The sequence below is a fragment of the Giraffa tippelskirchi genome, chromosome 11 (genome assembly GCF_054371585.1).
Source record: "Giraffa tippelskirchi isolate mGirTip1 chromosome 11, T2T-mGirTip1v1.2.pri, whole genome shotgun sequence".
In the NCBI taxonomy this organism is placed as follows: Eukaryota; Metazoa; Chordata; class Mammalia; order Artiodactyla; family Giraffidae; genus Giraffa; species Giraffa tippelskirchi.
The window spans coordinates 64,430,585-64,448,741 of record NC_137285.1 but is presented as its reverse complement, the minus strand read 5'-3'; the positions used below and the strand labels follow the sequence as shown (position 1 = coordinate 64,448,741).

General features: G+C 38.6%; 1 protein-coding gene across 7 annotated transcripts; it reads left to right on the top strand.

Annotated features, from left to right (window-relative positions):
* The first annotated feature begins 18 nt into the window (after positions 1-18).
* Positions 19-17,374, top strand: PLRG1 (pleiotropic regulator 1). 7 transcript variants are annotated; one of them, XM_081543231.1, is made up of 16 exons: positions 19-125; positions 2,156-2,262; positions 2,545-2,616; positions 3,285-3,427; positions 4,129-4,182; positions 5,045-5,138; positions 5,352-5,433; positions 8,121-8,222; positions 9,153-9,245; positions 11,692-11,841; positions 11,932-12,033; positions 12,372-12,474; positions 13,181-13,289; positions 14,260-14,399; positions 14,862-15,055; positions 15,670-17,374. In XM_081543231.1, exons 4-16 carry the CDS (start codon positions 3,298-3,300, stop codon positions 15,727-15,729), a joined length of 1,413 nt encoding a protein of 470 aa, XP_081399357.1. In that variant the 5' UTR covers positions 19-125; positions 2,156-2,262; positions 2,545-2,616; positions 3,285-3,297; the 3' UTR covers positions 15,730-17,374. The 7 variants fall into 7 exon arrangements, with proteins under 7 accessions (XP_081399357.1, XP_081399356.1, XP_081399351.1 ...); XM_081543230.1 differs by having other exon boundaries at positions 4,126-4,182; XM_081543225.1 differs by having other exon boundaries at positions 2,545-2,620.
* The last annotated feature ends 783 nt before the right edge of the window (positions 17,375-18,157 follow it).

Here is an 18,157-nt window from a genome sequence, read left to right as displayed (position 1 = left end):
ATCCGGGCCAGGAAGCGCAGTTCCGGAAGGGGCTGAGCCGTGGTGGCGGCGGTTTCTGTCCAGTCTGTAGAGCAGCGCTTCTTACCTGCTGGAGCGGCTGTACAGACGGCGGAGCCATGGTCGAGGTAGAGTGACACTTGGGTGCTCAGGGGCCGTCTGCTTCTGGATTGTGTTTCTTCGGAGGCGGGCGTGGGCGGTCGAGGGTTTGGGAGTCTGGGGACTGGAGAGAGTAGTGGCCGCGAGGGGAGGCTGTGTGGCCGAGACCAGGTGGTCTCGTAAGGTTTTCTGGAGGATGAGAAGCCGGAGTTGTGAAGTGAAGTGAAAGTCCCTCAGTCGTGTCCGACTCTTTGCAACCCCATGGACTGTACAGTCCATGAAATTCTCCAGGCCAGAATACTGGAGTGGGTAGCCTTTCCCTTCTCCAGGGGATCTTCCCAACTCAGGGATCGAACCCAGGTCTCCCGCATTGCAGGCGGATTCTTTACCAGCTGAGCCACAAGGGAAGCCCAGGGATACTGGAGTGGGTGGGAGTGGGTAGACTTTCCCTTCTCTAGCAGATCTTCCCGACTCAGGAATCGAGCCGGGGTCTCCTGCATTGCAGGCGGATTGTTTACGAACTGAGCTGTGAGGGAAGCCCTTCCAGGCGGGAAGCCTGAGGTAATTACTCCAGTTTTCACGCGGTCCTTGGGTACGGAGTTCGTCACAGCCTTCTTAGGCGGGGCTTTTATCGAGCATCGATGTTTGACCACAGGTGCTCGCCGTCTGCTAGGTAGAGTTAGTGACTCTGTGTCCTGACTGGTGGTCTCCTCTGGTCTTCACTTTGTCTCCTGTTTCAGCTCTTCTCCGGGAAAACCTGCCATTCTTGGATTTTTGCATTGCCCCCTAGCTTGAACAATCATTCTGTTAGCATCTTATCTCAGAATTCTTGGCTGTTTGTCTAGGCCCACTGTCATCACCTGAATTCAGACCACATCATCTTCCACCAGCACTGATGCGTTTGCTTTTAGGTGGTAGGTCTCTTTGCTTCCGCGTTTGTCATCCCTCGCCCTTCCCCCCCGGATTGATGTGTTTAAGTTGATCGAGCTTTTCTTGCATGAGACTTTAGTGGCCCTGTGTAAAACTAGAGCAAAAATGCACACCGTTGCAATGGTATAAAAAACAACTTACCTGGACCTTGTCTGTCCTTACAACCTCATCTTGCATCACTAACCCTCCTTCTCACCGAACATATACTATGTTTTATAGCTTCTGTACTGTACATTATGTACTACATTAGGTACTACAGCTTCTGGCAGTATTTCAGTTACAGAACGCCTTTGTATATGGCTTTTTCTCCTTGCCTGGATTTTTTTTTTTCTTTTGATTGATTGATTGATTTTTTCAGTTTCGCTGGGTCTTCGTTCCTTCGTGTGGGCTTTCTGCAGTTGCAGGGAAGAAGGGGCTTCTCTTCAATGAGGACCTTCTCATTGCGGTAGCTTCTCTTTGCCGACCACAGACTCTAGGCGCTCGGGCTCCTGTGGTTGTGGCGCAGGGACTTTAGTTGTTCTGTGGCCTGTGGATCCTTCTCCGACCAGGGATGGAATCTGTGTCCCCGCATTGGCAGGCAGATTCTGATCCACTGTACCACTGGAGAAGTCCTGCCTGGATTGTTCTTACCTCTATTTTGTGCAAGACCGATTCCTTCTCTGCTTAGCTGCCACCTCAGAGAGACCTTTCATAAGCAGCCTAAGGTCTTGCTCTGTTCTGTCTCAGCCCCCTGCTTGTTTCCTTCATAGCGCTTATTAAAATGTGGAGTTACTTACCCTATTTTTATCTGTTTCCTCTTGAGCACAGGGACGGTGGCTGCCTTTTCATTATTCTGTTGTTAGTTTCTAGCACAATACCTGGCTCTCATTTAATAGGAACTTAGTAAATGTTTATTGAATCAATGACTGATTTCAGGCATCACTCAGTTGGTATATCTGGGACTATAGCCCAAGAGGAGCTTCCTCCTCTTCTCTGGACTTGACTCCTGTAGCTTGTTATAAATAGTTGTGGTGTGTGGTACAAAGTTTTACATATTTAAAGGTGTAAAGTTTATAATTAATTTGCTTCAGTTTAGATTATGATGTATGTAATTGGTAGCTAGGTATGTAATTACTCCCTTTCTTTCTAGGAGGTACAGAAGCATTCTGTACACACGCTTGTGTTCAGGTCATTGAAGAGAACCCATGACATGTTTGTGGCTGATAATGGAAAACCTGTGCCTTTGGATGAAGAGAGGTAGGGATAGTTCCTTTTCAATTGCTAGAATATTTCAACTTTTAATAATGGGGGACGAGAGCAGGGAGAGGGGAACCTTTACAAATTAGTGAGTAATACTAATTCTTAGGAGATCTATTAGTAATGAATGACGTTTGGGCATAATTTAAGCTGATTTAACTTTTTTTGGCTTTTTACAGAAAAATTCCCATTAATTAATTGCATTTTACAAATACCCAGTAATTAGGAGAATCCCTTTTAGGTGTTATATTTTATAATCAATCACTTTGTATGTGCTTTCAGCTTCCCGCTGCTCTCAGAGCCTTGCTGAGCTGAAATTGTACCTGGCCAGTACCTCTACTCCCATCTTTTCTCGTTAGTATGATGAAGATTTTGAGTGGTGGCATAGTTTTGGTTCTGCATCTCCAGCTGCAGTCTGGGATTGCATTACGTGCAGCATTCCTGCTTTGTCCTTTACCCTTCCTTCAAAATCTACCTAATTCCTCAAACAAGCATTTATATTTAATTAACAAAGTGGGCTGTCCTTAAAAGTAGCATAGTACTTGCATTTCTTTCTAAAATACTGAAGTACTTGGATTAGTTTAAATTAGTCTTTCTAAATATTTCCAGGAAAGGTTACTATAGAAGCTTTTACTGTATTTTTACATTTAGACATATGAAGGGAAGTATATTGACTCTGAAGTTTTTTAAAGGATATATTAGTTCCTATATATTTTAAAATCAGTTAGACCTTTGATAAATCAGCATGAAAGATTTTTTTTATAATTGGTTAACAAACCAAAATATACTCAGCTTAATGGATGCTGTGTGGTAGATTGTGAACAAAGTATGGAAATGCACTTGGAAATTTTTTAAAATGTTGTTTAACTTTAAAATCTTACCAGAAACTTTTTCTACATTAAGATTAGGCAAGCTTAAGCTGTTTAAAAATTTGTGTCCTAGCTATCTATGAATATATTTACATTCTTAAATATATTTAAAGTACTCAAAGATACATTTTTGTGTTTGTAATTATTAAATAGTCACAAACGGAAAATGGCAATCAAGCTGCGTAATGAATATGGTCCTGTGTTGCATATGCCTACTTCCAAAGAAAATCTTAAAGAGAAAGTCCCTCAGAGTGCATCAGATTCATATGGACACAAACAGTATCCTGCCAATCAAGGTGAGTGTGGCTTAGTCAGAAATGTGAGGATTTAAATGTGAATTTTAAAAATAGAAAAATGAGAATATCTTATTAGTGCTCCTCCTGGAAGGACTTATTAGAATCACAACCCTGTTTAACAGCTTTACCAAGATTATAGTGGAAGTCCTTATTTCCTCATTAGTGAGTGAGATTATTGCTTAGTGAATTTTTTCCTTATATGAAATTGAAAATGTTATGATAATGACAGAGATTCTTAGAATATGGGGATAGTCTTAGTGGAGACTAAAGGGAAAATTCCTGACCTGTGGAGAGGGCATCTATCTGTTTTGGCTCTAATTCAGAAAGATGATATTAAGTACTGAAATCATAGTGAATAGAGATAATCCAAGGTTCCACAGGAAAACCATTTTCTTAGAAGATAGGCCTGAGTGGATTATTACCTGGCAGGATGCCTTCCTATACACCACTGCTATGTGACAAACGTACAAGCTTTCTTGACCTCACATCAGCAAATGGCCAAGGAAATAGCTGTGTATATGTCTCCAGAAGACAAAACAAAAATGATCAACTTACCTTATTTCTGAGAGTTGGTTAGTTGGGAAAATTTAAGAAATCCAGTTGATAATTTAATATTATTTAATTCATTAAAAGAGATAGTACATGTAAATAAGGTAATTTTACCATTAATGAATTTTCTTTCTCACTCTTTTTTTTAGTAGGACAAGAGGTTGAATATTTGGTGACAGGTACACATCCTTATCCACCAGGACCTGGTAAGTGAACTGTTATATTTGAAAATGTCTTATTGTCACTTATATTTCCATAAATGAGCCAATAATATGATCCCCATTGCCTGTAGAATATAAGATAAGCCAGGTATTCAGGCAGAGCATTTTAGATAAGAATTAACATACGTTTCATATGCAGTCATTCTGCAAACTAAATTAAGCACCTATTTTTCATCAGGCACTGTGCTAAGAATTCAAAAGACTGCTCCGGGCTAAGACAAGCTTATTACCTGGAGGTTTAGTTAGACATGTTAATATTGCTAAGCTCATAAAAGTGTTGAAAGTGTTAGTGTAGAAGCAGGTATCATAGAAACATATTCTGTCTATGTTGTGTGTGTCCATACAAGTAGAGTGGCCAGAATCACAGCATGGAGGACACAAAGCTTAATATATCTAGATTCTGGTAATTTTAGAGGACAGAATTCACCATATTGAAAGTATAGATAAATTGGTGCTTTTTGTTGTAGGAATTTACATTTACCCTTGGAAACATTTTGTTAGTATTTGAGGAACTGCTTAATTTTTATATTTGAAAGTAGTATCCTAAGATAATAGAGATTTAACTATTATGTGTTAAATTTAACTACTATCTTGGGCTATGTTCATATCAAGCTATTTTGATTAAATATGTGAGATAAATTTGAGGTATACATTGGGCAATATTTATTACAGAAGAGTTAAAAACAAAAGACCTGCAAAATATAATAAAAATTTTTGTAATATCACCACCTGGAGATAATTACCATTTCCTTTTTTGCATGTCTTCCTCCAGTTTTTTATTGTAAATGCATATAAGTGAAAGCAAAGATAGATACTAAAAACAGTTGATTTTTTCAAATTTTAACAGGAGTTGCTTTGACAGCAGACACTAAGATCCAAAGAATGCCAAGTGAATCAGCTGCACAGTCCTTAGCTGTGGCGTTACCTGCTTCTCAAGCCAGGTAGGAAATATTATGCTTCTAAATTACAAAGATTTTGAAAGCATAGTTTACTGCTTACATTTTCTCTCATATTTAAGTTTGTTTCTTTATAATTATGTATTATGTGACATTTTCCTTTACTAGTGCTTACAAAAACTTAAAAAAGAGTCAGTCCTGCAGAACACGTGACTGGAGGCATTACTTACTTATAGTGTGGTGTTTCTTTTACCTCAGAGCTGATGCAAATCGTCCTGTACCTGCTGGCGGTGAATATCGACATCCTGGGGCTTCTGACCGATCGCAGCCTGCAGGGGCGGTGAGTTTGTGTCAGATCACATCATGCTGCGGGTTTCTAACTTTTGGAGCATATTACCTGTTTCCCTTTATTCTAAGAGTCTTACCTTAAGTGTTAAATAAATGAACATTTTCCTTGGAATTTTTCAAGTAAATCGCAGCCTGAAAGTGAGTGTTAGTCGCTCAGTTGTGTCTGACTCTTTGTGACCCCGTGGACTGTAGCCCACCAGGCTCCTCTGTCCATGGAATTTTCCAGGCAATAATCGTGGAGTGGGTTGCCATTCTCTTCTTCAGGGGATCTTCCCGATCCAGGGATTGAACCCAGGTCTCCTGCAATAGCAGGCAGCTTCTTCCTGAGCTTGTTGTTAGTATTTCATAGCCCTAAAGTTTAAGTTGCTAGTGAACTGACAAAAGAAGTTCTGTTAATCCTGTGTGTTACTTGTATGCTGGGCGTGACAGGTACTTTGATGAGGATACTGTGATGTTGCTGTTTGTTACCCAGTATTAAAAATACAAGTGCTGTTGTTCTGCAGCTTGTGTTAGTGTTGTATTAGTGTGTGTTAGATGTGAAGTGCTTCTATTAAGCTCTCAGTTGGTTTATAGTGTTCGAGTTGAGTGCTATTAGCATCATAGTATTCACAGGCTATACAGCTAGTATTTTATAAATGAGCATTTAAAAATATACAATTTATTTGTTTGTAAGTAAATGGCAGCTGATGTTATCGATGAAAGTAGTTGTAGAAAGAATAAGTGAAAATACCGTTTGCTTTATTATGCTGTCACTTGAAATAAGTATAGACTTTACTCCCTCAGTTTATTATGCAGTTGCTTTATGAAGTGAATGAATTTGTAGTCCTCCTACCACTTTTTCTTTAGCCTCCATTCCCAGGATCTGCCCAGACTTTCTGCCTTCTTGGGATATAATGTAAGCCTCTTGAGGGCAGGCATTTTACAGACTTCAGTGTTTTTTGGATGGGATGCTAGCAGTAGATGGTTATATCAGCTAGTATTCCCTTAGATCGGAGAAGGCAATGGCAACCCACTCCAGTACTCCTGCCTGGAAAATCCCATGGACGGAGGAGCCTGGTGGGCTGCAGTCCATGGGGTCGCAAAGAGTCGAACACGACTGAAGTGACTTAGCAGCAGCAGGATACCCTTAGATAGTCTTGAAATACTTTTGTAGGAGATAAATAGAAGGAACTTTCAATCTCTTTTATAATATTAAATCAATAATGTTAAAATATGACAAAGGCAGTGGCACTAATCCACTTATAGTTAATTAAAGAAAAACAGGGGTTTACGTAGAGCACTTACTACTCTGTCATAGTCCTTGGAATCACTGTATGGGATTCGGTTCAGCTCAGTTCAGTCGCTCAGTTGTGTCCGACTCTTTGCGACCCCATGAATCACAACACACCAGGCCTCCCTGTCCATCACCAACTCCCAGAGTCTACTCAAACCCATGTCCATCAAGTCGGAGATGCCATCCAGCCATCTCATCCTCTGTCGTCCCCTTCTCCTCCTGCCCTCAATCCTTCCCAGCATCAGGGTCTTTTCCAGTGATTAAACTCTTTGCATGAGGTGGCCAAAGTATTGGATTTTCAGCTTCAATATCAGTTCTTCCAATGAACACCCAGGACTGATCTCCTTTAGGATGGACTGGTTGGATCTCCTTGCAGTTCAAGGGCCTCTCAAGAGTCTTCTCCAACACCACAGTTCAAAAGCATCAATTCTTCAGTGCTCAGCTTTCTTTATAGTCCAACTCTCATATCCATACACATGACTCCTGGAAAAACCGTAGCCTTGACTAGGTGGACCTTTGTTGGCAAAGTAATGTCTCTGCTTTTTAATATGCCATCTAGGTTGGTCGTAACTTTCCTTCCAAGGAGTAAGCGTCTTTAATTTCATGGCTGCAATCACCATCTGCAGTGATTTTGGAAGCAACAGTTAGAACTGGACATGGAACAACAGACTGGTTCCAAATAGGAAAAGGTGTACGTCAAGCCTGTATATTGTCACCCTGCTGATTTAACTTATATGCAGAGTACATCATGAGAAACGCTGGGCTGGAAGAAGCACAAGCTGGAATCAAGATTGCAGGAGAAATATCAATAACCTCAGATATGCAGATGACACCACCTTTATGGCAGAAAGTGAAGAGGAGCTAAAAAGCCTCTTGATGAAAGTGAAAGAGGAGAATGAAAAAGTTGGCTTAAAGCTCAACATTCAGAAAACTAAGATCATGGCGTCTGGTCCCATCACTTCATGGGAAATAGATGGGGAAACAGTGGAAATAGTGTCAGACTTTATTTTTCTGGGTTCCAAAATCACTGCAACCATAGGGTAGTTGCTGTTATTTCATTTTACTAACGAGGCACAGAAATTACTTAATTTTTTACCTCAGGTCTTCAGCTGGTAATGGACAGAATTGGGTTTTGAACCCATGCACAGTGATACGTGCTTTCAATGCTAAGGTTCTGCCTCGTGAGATTTTTTTGTGTTTTAAAGTCAAAATTAACAAGCAGAACATATAGTTCTGATTGGAAGTCTTAGACTCATTTTCTAGATATGCAAATATTTTTCAGCTTTCTTTCATTTAAGGAAAAAAACCTTTCATAAATCCTCTCTTTGACTTTCCATTTTAGAATTGATAACATGAAACTGTAGATATGATATCTTTAATAATAATGTAATCTGTTCCTTATCTAGGTTGTTATGGAGGGTGGCAATGCCAAGAACTCTGCACTGATGGCTAAAAAAGCCCCTACAATGCCAAAACCCCAGTGGCACCCACCGTGGAAACTCTACAGAGTGAGTGAATCTGTCTGTTATTCCATTACAGGAAACATGATCCCTGCTTTCCAGTTGAACAAGAGCCAAGGACTCGAATAAAGAGGAAACAGTGAATATATGACAGCTGGTAGTTTGGGGTTCGGGGGAAGGGGGTTAGGCACTATCTTAAAAGATATCATGGAAAGTAGCCTTCATGAAGGAGAAGCTATATACTTATACTCTGTATAGAATGTAGTATGAGATATTGATAGAAAGCGCCTGAATGGAGAGCAGACAAGGAAATTTAGGGATGTGTTTATGAAGGTCAAGGAGAAAATCAATGCATCAGGACTTTTCAGATGTACCAAATATTAACTAAAATGTAAATAGTAGGAAACATACAGCAGTACATGTTACCATACCATAGAACAGACTTCTTTTGGTGTATAGATCTAATAAATCTTAGTAGGTTATAAACTTGGGTAGCCACTACCACAATCTGGATAATTAGAAGTTCTATCAATTCACACATACTCCTGGGCTGTTTTTTATAATCACACCCTTCCCCACCCTGCCAACCATTCATCTGTTTTCTGTCATAGTTGTGCTTTTCAGTTGTATCGTAAATTCAGTATATTTCTTTTGAGGGTGAGTTTCTTCACTCAGCTTACTGCTTTTAGATTCATCTAGGTTGTTGCATATATTAATACATTCCTTTTTATTGTCAAGTGGTAGTCCATTGTATAAATATACCACAGTTTGTATATTCATCCATTCACCAGTTGAAGATAATTTAACACTTATTTTAAAATCTAATTAGCAGTTAATCTTATAAACTTATCATTTAAGGATAGGGGTAGGGCAAGTCAGATTGGATGAAATTTAACATAAGCACGATGACTTGAAACTGAATCCTCTTTAGTGTATGTGTAGTGAGCTTGCTCATTCTATCTTTTTTCCCTAACACAGGTGATCAGTGGGCATCTTGGCTGGGTTCGATGTATTGCTGTGGAACCTGGAAATCAGTGGTTTGTTACTGGATCTGCTGACAGAACTATAAAGGTAATAAGAAAAGAAGGAAAAAGTAAATATGACTTTTTGTTTGCCATGTAATTTTAATGCGTTTTAAGTTATTTCCTCTGGGTAACTGCTGTTGTAGTTCTCTGATTTGTTAGACCTGAGTGTGCAGTAAAATTTATTACCTGTTAAAATAATTTGTGCCAGTTAAATGTCCCAAATAAGTATCTGTCTAAGAAAGTGGTATTTACTGCTAAGCTGCTAAGTCGCTTCAGTCGTGTCCGACTCTGTGCGACCCCATAGACAGCAGCCCACCAGGCTCCGCCGTCCCTGGGATTCTCCAGGCAAGAACACTGGAGTGGGTTGCCATTTCCTTCTCCAGTGCATGAAAGGGAAAAGTGAAAGTGAAGTCGCTCAGTCGTGTCCGACTCTTAGCGACCCCATGGACAGCAGCCTACCAGGCTCCTCCGTCCATGGGATTGTCCTGGCAAGAGTACTGGAGTGGGGTGCCATTGCCTTCTCCGAAGTGGTATTTAAACAACAGTTTTTTTCTAGATAGTGCATGCTGACTATCTCCAAGTAATTCCTTCATATTTTCTCCTCTTCTGATTACAAAATTAAAGCAGGCTTATCTATTAAAAAAATGTGGAAAATGTAAAGGAGAATAAAAGAATGTAGACCCATACATAATCCTATTACTGTCAGATATTTGAATAAATTTATTTTTTACTTCTCTGTGTATGTGTATGTGCATTTTCTTCTGAGCATTTTTCCTGTGGTTATAAATGTGTTTCTTTTAAAATTCACGCTCAATATGTAATTTTGTCCCAGGTTTTTTTTCACTTAAGTGAAACTGAAAGTCGCTCAGTTGTGTCAGACTCTTTGAGACCCCGTGGACTATACAGTCCATGGAATTCTCGAGGCCAGAATACTGGAATGGGTAGCCTTTCCCTTTCCCAGGGGATCTTCCCAACCCAGGGATCGAAGCCAGGTCTCCCATATTGCAGGCGGATTCTTTACCAGCTGAGCTACCAGGGAATCCCTTTTTTCACTTAATATTATATCAAAGGCATATTCCTGAAAAAACTGAGTATCTTTTTGAAAAATTTATTTTATTGAGGTATACTTGATTTACAGTGTGTTAAGCTCAGTGGCAAAGAATCTGCCTGGCAATGGAGAAGAGGTGGGATCAGTCACTGGGTCGGGAACATCCCCTGGAGAAGGAGACGGCCTGCCAGGTTCCTCTGTCCATGGGGATTTCCCAGGCAAGAATGCTGGAGTGGGTTGCCCTGCCCTCCTCCAGAGATCTTCCCAACCCAGGGATCAAACCCGTGTCTCTTACGTCTCTTGCATTGGCAGGCGAGTTCTTTATACACTAGTGCTACCTGGGAAGCCCCGTATACGTGTGTGTGTGTTATGTGTGTGTATATATATATGTATGGTTTATTACAGGATGTTGAATATAGTTCTCTGAGCTATGTATTAGGACCTCGTCATCTGTCAGTTCTATATATACTAGTTCACATCTCTTAATCCCAAACTGCCTATCCACCCCTCCTTTGAACATCTTAAGTGCTTCTATAGTGTTGTTATCATTGGATACTCTGTAATCTGTTTTCCTACTGTTGGACATTAAAGTTTTTAGCTTCCTGATTTTTCACTATCATAAGCAATGCTTATGTGTAATTAGTATGTGCCTAAAGCTTTTTCTGTATTTTAAATTTTCTGTATTGTTTTGTTACAGTTTGTCAGAAAAAGTATTAAAAGGGTCAGACATTCTTGAAGTTGACACCCAAAGTTAAATTTTCCAAAATGGGTGAATTGATGCTTGCAGCATGTGAGAGGATCCTTTTCAGGACATTACTTAGGTTCCTTTAAAAAAACCTACTAATATAATGGGCTTCCCTGGTGGCTCAGCAGTAGAGAATCCGCCTGCAGTGCAGGATATGTGGGTTCGATCCCAGAGTTGGAAAGAGCCTGTGGAGGAGGGCATAGCAACCCAGTCCAGTATTCTCGCCTGGAGAATCCCATGGACAGAGGAGCCTGGCAGGCTACAGACCATAAGGTTGCAAAGAGTTGAACATGACTGAAGCAACTTAGCACACATAAGTAGAAATGAATATTAATCTTTTGAGAAAAAAAAAACTATATAAAATTTGTAGTGAGGTTGAACTTTTTGATACTCTGTTTGCTACTTTTCAGGATTTTTTTCAGTTGATGCCATCCTTGACTAATTGAATACCTCAGTATTCATTCATTTGCTATCAATACCTTTTATATATTAAGAACTTTTTGTCATCTGTGCAAATACTTTCCCAATTTGAGCATGCCTTTTAATTCTCTTTCCCCTGCTTTTATTTTTGGTGATGGGGCTATTTCGCAATTTTTATGGTTTTATCTTTCACTTTTGAAGACAATTTTAACATCAAGGTTCTAAAAATTTGCTTTGAAATAATCAGCAAGAATAAAATTAAATATGTTTTGATTGCAGATCTGGGACTTGGCTAGTGGCAAGTTAAAGCTGTCATTAACCGGGCACATAAGTACAGTGCGGGGGGTGATAGTGAGCACGAGGAGCCCGTACCTGTTCTCCTGTGGAGAAGACAAGCAAGTCAAATGCTGGGATCTCGAGTATAATAAGGTATGTGTGGAGCTGAGGACAGAAAACATCGTGAGCCCCTGTTTACTTTCCCAACTGTAGCAATGGTAACTCTCCTCCTTTCTCTTCTAGGTTATAAGGCACTACCATGGACATCTGAGTGCCGTGTATGGCTTGGATTTGCACCCAACCATCGATGTGCTGGTGACCTGTAGCCGAGACTCAACCGCACGGGTAAGTGGAATGGAGCCCGTCTGTGCACACGCTGCCTCCTGCAGTGTACTGACTCGATCCTGAGGTCTGTGCTTTTGGATAGAGAATTTCGAGATCCTTACTTTGGCCCATCAGTACCCTACATAGTCTTCATCCCCAGTTCTGTGGCCTCACCAGGTCTACTGTTGGGCGGCCCTGCCCCGGAAATGTGACAGCTTATTTCATTTACACACTTTCTTCATTCTATTCAGACAGGTCCACAGTTTTCTAGTCATTTCCCATGCTTCAGTTGATCTTGTTACCTGCCTGAAGATATGAATACCCGTTTTCATTGATGGTATTGTGTGTTGTTTTTATAGATTTGGGATGTGAGAACTAAAGCCAGTGTACACACATTATCTGGACATACTAATGCGGTGGCTACAGTGAGGTGTCAGGCTGCGGAACCACAAATTATTACTGGTATGATCCGTACTTTTCAAGTTTACAGTATGTTCATATCAGCATGCATTATGATTATATACTTTTCATATTTACCGTGATTCTTGCTTTGTGTTGTATATTCAGTGTTTCTGCCTTCACTTGAAATTTATTGTGGTAACATTTCACTCCATTGTTTTTATGTCATAACTTTTATATATTATAGAATCTTTGTATCATGTAATGTCTGACTAGAAGGTACTGCTATTAGATACAACTAAGTGCTGTTTTCTTTTTTTTCTAAGTGCTATTTTATAGTTTCAAACTTACCAGTCTAAGAAATTAAAGTTAGAAGACACACTACCCCCTGACTTTTAGAACTGGTTTGAGTCTTGCTTTGCTTAAAATATGGTTGATAGCAATGAATCTTTAAGACTAGAAAATAACTCCTCCCCTTGTGTTTTATTTGAATAATCATCAGAGTTTTGCCTTCCACTCCACTAGGGAGTGACGTATGTATTTGTTTTCATGTGTGTTCTGGCTCTCCAGATGCCAGTGCACTAAGCATTTATAACATTTAAGAATTAACGTCAACCAAATATTTTGAAAGTATAGAAAGCAATTAGTCAAAGGTTGATACGACTTTTGTTTTGTATATATGTGTCTGTAGAAGAATGCTTCAGGTGTTACTATATTTAACTTTTGCGTTCTTTTTTTCTGATCTGTATTTTGGGGATTCTCCTTACAGGAAGCCATGATACTACAATACGATTATGGGATTTGGTGGCTGGAAAAACAAGAGTCACATTAACAAATCACAAAAAATCAGTCAGAGCTGTGGTTTTACATCCAAGACAGTAAGTATATTTTCCTAAGTAGCTTCTCTTCTTCCTTCAATTCTTAGTATAATTCAGAAATAGCAAAATTAGTACTACTTTGGTAGTCATTTAGTTGTGTTTCAGACCTCTTCCATTTATGAGCTTGCATTTCCTTTATTTTCCTTGTGAAGTATTTTTCTTCATGTCCTCCATAAGATGAGGAAAACTTCTACATGGTGAAAAATGATGTCAAATGAGATAATACAAATAAATCATGGTGACAGGTGCATGTTGTCATGGAAGCTGATAGTTGCTAGATTTAATGTTTTGGACAAAAATATTCTTGGACACTGGGCTAAACATAGAATAGTTAATTTCATAATGAGGAAATTAATATACACAGGAAAAAATAGGTGTCATGACATTATTCACAGAGAGATGGGGCATAACATCGCAGCCTGCTGTCTGTCAAACCGAATCCCCGGCACTTCCAGGGTCACAGTCGTCTCTTGCCTCTCCTCCCTTTCCCACCCTCCCTTGCGTTTGTCTCGTCCTTCCGTTCCCTGTTGTCCTCACCCCCTCTCTTCCTCTCCCTCACTCCCTTCTCTCCTCCTCTCGCCTCTGCTTCTCTCCTTCTCTCCCTTCTCTCTCTTCCTCTGGCTTTCTCTCTCGCTTTCTCCAAAACACTTAGATCACCCCTTGCCCTTTAGGTGAGTTTAGGGGGTTGTATGTTGATTGCTTTAGCTCAGTATAGAGCATTGGGGAAATGAGAGGAGAATACAACTTCAATCTAGGACTTATCATACATTTAAAGTAATTTAGAAATCTGATATAACTTGGAACAAATGTTTTTGTCTTGATATTTTTATCTTGGTATGATGATAACATTTTGCCAGAACTACATAGATCCTGATGATATATGCAAAATATAGCCATAATAAGATTTTTTAAAAATCCACCATTGTATCTAACTTGATTTACTTTATTACTAATTCTTTTCTTATTTCAGTTACACATTTGCGTCTGGTTCTCCAGATAACATAAAACAGTGGAAATTCCCCGATGGAAGTTTCATTCAAAATCTTTCTGGTCACAATGCTATTATTAACACATTGACAGTAAATTCTGATGGAGTGCTTGTATCTGGAGGTAAAGTATTTTTATGATAAATAGGTTTTAGTCTGTCATTTTTGTTTTTTTAAGTGAATAAAATTTCTAAGTCATTACACTGACATATTAGAATAGAACTTGCCTGTTTAACATGTGTACTCATGCAAATTCATAATACATATAGCATATTTCATAATTCAGTTCTCTTTAAGTTCCCACATTGATAAATCTAAGTTAAGGATTTATGCCAGAAATAACCTACAGTTTGGTTGTGTGTTTTGACGTTGAATGTCATTTTGTGGTGCTTTTTGAGATCTATAATAAATTCTGAATTAAGCACAAATGAAAGTAGACAAATTGATATTAAGAGGAGCTCAAGTGCCTGTGTGTTATATATCTTTATAACTCCATGGTGCTTGGCTAATGATGGGTGTTTAATAAGTGTTTGTCAAGCTGAATTGTTGAGGGGACACTTGGTCTAACTGTACCTTTCCCTTTAAGCTGACAATGGCACTATGCATCTTTGGGACTGGAGAACTGGCTACAATTTCCAGAGGGTCCATGCGGCAGTGCAGCCTGGGTCTCTGGACAGTGAGTCGGGAATATTTGCCTGTGCTTTTGATCAGTCTGAGAGTCGACTACTAACAGCTGAAGCTGATAAAACCATAAAAGTGTACAAAGAGGATGATACAGCAGTAAGTTCTGTATTTCATAGACATTTTAAAGTAGAATAAATCAGCCTTGCCAATTTTCCAGGCATTTTCTCATTTTAAAGCTATTGAAATTATCAGAAGGGAAAATAATCTTCATAATACTAAAATATTTGTCATGTTGAATAGTGTCTGCTCATAGATTATTGCATTGGTTTCATTGATGACAGCAAATCCGTAGATAGTTTTGATTTTATCTCAACTTTCCTTATTAGAGTTACTGAGAAAATCTTACCCTAGGAATAACAGCAAAAAAATAGATTGCTATGCAAATTAATTCTAGAATCAGAATCTTAGGTGTTACTAGAATATCTAGAAACCATTCGATTTAAAATGAAAAACCATAAACTGAATTTGTAGCAAATGCATTCATCCTTTATTAGATATTAGATATTTATCTTAATATTTATTAGCTAAAAAATAATCAGATAATGCCAAAAGTTTGTCACCTATCTTAAAATTGTTAAAGAACTGCTAAATATATAATGCCAAGTAATATAATTTAGAATAAGTGCCTTATTTTTGTTAGAAAGGAACTTATTAAATATGAAGGAGACCAGTAATACTTTGTTTTAACTTACTTACGTTTCTGTTTTTAGACAGAAGAAACTCATCCAGTCAGCTGGAAGCCAGAAATTATCAAGAGAAAGAGATTTTGATGTGACATTGTCTTCGTTGTGGTTCCAGTTTTTGTTTTTTTGTTTCTTTTTAGCTTGGCGTTGATGAGAATATCCAGTCATTTGTGCTCTGGCTAGGAATATAAAGCAAAAACTCATGCTTGAATCATTGCATTTTCATATTTTATGATGAACTGTCCTCCCCCATGTTTTTATTTCTAAAATTAAGTTTCAGATCCTAGGAAGTAAGATGCAGATATCAAGCATATGTGGGTTTTTTGACTATAACTATCCTAAACAGAATGATTTGCCACTTCTATTAAAACACAACCTTTTTTTTTTAACCTACAAAACTGCTTACTATAGTAGGACATGTTTTGAGGAGAGTAATCTTTTTCTTAAACTCTTAAAAACTGCTATCTGTGATTGATATTTTCGGATTAAAGGATTTGAAGTCTTATGTATGTTTATCTCACCAACAGTTTTTGAGTGTATGTTCTGCAAAGTTCTGCACTAGATACTGTTCAGAAAGTATACAGATAAGATGTGTCTGTCCTTTAAGACTTCCACTTTTAGTAGCTTATAACAGAAATACTACCATAGAAGTGCCAGTGAAAAACCAGGGTAACACAGAGGAAAAGCCCTTTTATTTTCCTTGGGAAGGATTGTGGAAGACTTCATGGAGTCAGTGGTGTTTGAGCTGAGTCTTGAGAGGTCACAGAAAGGAAAGGGTATTCTAAGGCAAGGTGTGAACGGAAAAACCAGACGTGTGAGAGGTGTATGTTCCAGGAACAGAGAGCTGTCTGCTGCCCTTGAATGGGAACAGCTGGTGATGGCAGGGAAAGCTTGTGTTCTGAGTGTCAGTTTTATTCCACAAGCAGTAGGTTACCAACACAGGTATCAAACCCTGGAGAAGTAACTGGAGATAGCAGTTGTTTGAAGCTATAGCAAGGGTTGCAGTCTTCTGCAGAGACTCCACAGAAAAGTTTTATTTAAGTTTTTGGTGCCTGCGCCTCTGTCGTTAGGACCCTGATTCCCTATCAGTCAAGAAGATTTATCACACTTCACTTTCTATAGTTAGAAAACACAATTGTAAGAACAATCAGTTTATAGTTTCAAATGAAGAAATTAAACCATAATTTTGAATAAGCATTTCCAAATATACATGTCCCATCTTGCATGCTCTAGGTGGGGATGTAGCTGTTAAGCCTTTAGGGAGGGTAGTTTTCCAGAGTATATTGAAAATGCTTGGAATCTTTGGCCAACTCTTCACTAGAAGTGAAATTACTAGGAAACTGCCTAATATGAATAATCTGACAAGTGTACACAGCAAGTTCATTTCACCATTGTTCTTTAATTAAAACTAGCCCAGATGTCCTAACAATAAGGGCTTGATATATTATGGTATTTTCAGTTTCTCTCCATTAAGAGGGAGAAATATCTCTGGAATAATAAGATGTCCAAATTTTACTGTTATATGAAAAAGTAAGTTGTACAAGCATTTTTTTTTTTTGATAACTTGTTCTAAAAAATAATAGGGAAGTAATACCACATTGTTATCAGTGGCTTTGTGAAAGTGGAATTATGGGAGAACTTTCATGATTGGCTTCGTATATTTCTATAATGTTTTAATTTTCTATAAGCATGTGTTTTGTAAACTTAAATAAAGAAAAAGAAAAAAAAAAAACCCCACAGCACTTGCATCCCTGAGAGATTTGAATCATGCCTTCCAACAGAAGAAAAGCATAGAGGTGACTACTATCCCAAAGCCTAGTCCAAAAGCCAAGGAGAAATTGTTAGAACAAGGAGGTGACAGTGATAGCCCTTGTTATCCTGCCTAGCAAAGCTTCTGCCTACTGTACTTGTTAGCCACAAGCATCAAATTCTGAAGAGCATGAGAAAAGTCCATTTCCCTGCTTCATGCTGTTCTGTATTATGGTGCTATTGAATCTTTTTGCAGAAAGTTCCCACCATGTATGGTCATGAATCTCATGAAATCTTAAGCAGAATTTCATGTGTGTATCTTTGTTCTTTGTATTTACTTGGCAAAACCTCAACCCAAGTTAAACCTGAACTTTACTGTGCCTATGCCTTGAGTACACTCAAGAAGCTGTAAAATGTTAGCGAGACAACTGTGCTAGCTGAACTCATTTTGGATTTATGAGCACACACCATATGTAAGCCATCAGCAGTGACCATACTCATTTCTACAAATAAAATTACGCCTTCTTTTACAAAGGATGAACTAACTACCCACCTACTAACAACTTTATCGAGTATATACAATTACTGCCTTACACTCTTGCTACTCAAGAGCTTAACTTTCATGATTAACCCCGTTCTTTTTCGCACCATAAATTCCATTTTCGCCAAATGATGCTCATCAACAAGTATGTTGTAATTTAAATAATATATATATTTAAAATGACTATCTTAAAAATCATTAGACCAAATGTTTGCTTCTAGATAA

Coding starts and splice junctions, on each gene's coding strand:
- PLRG1 (XM_081543224.1), top strand. CDS start 2,211: ATGACATGTTTGTGGCTGATAATGGAAAACCTGTGCCTTTGGATGAAG. Junction 4,183..5,044: donor TCCTTATCCACCAGGACCTG/GTAAGTGAACTG, acceptor AAATTTTAACAG/GAGTTGCTTTGACAGCAGAC. Junction 12,034..12,371: donor GCCGAGACTCAACCGCACGG/GTAAGTGGAATG, acceptor TTGTTTTTATAG/ATTTGGGATGTGAGAACTAA.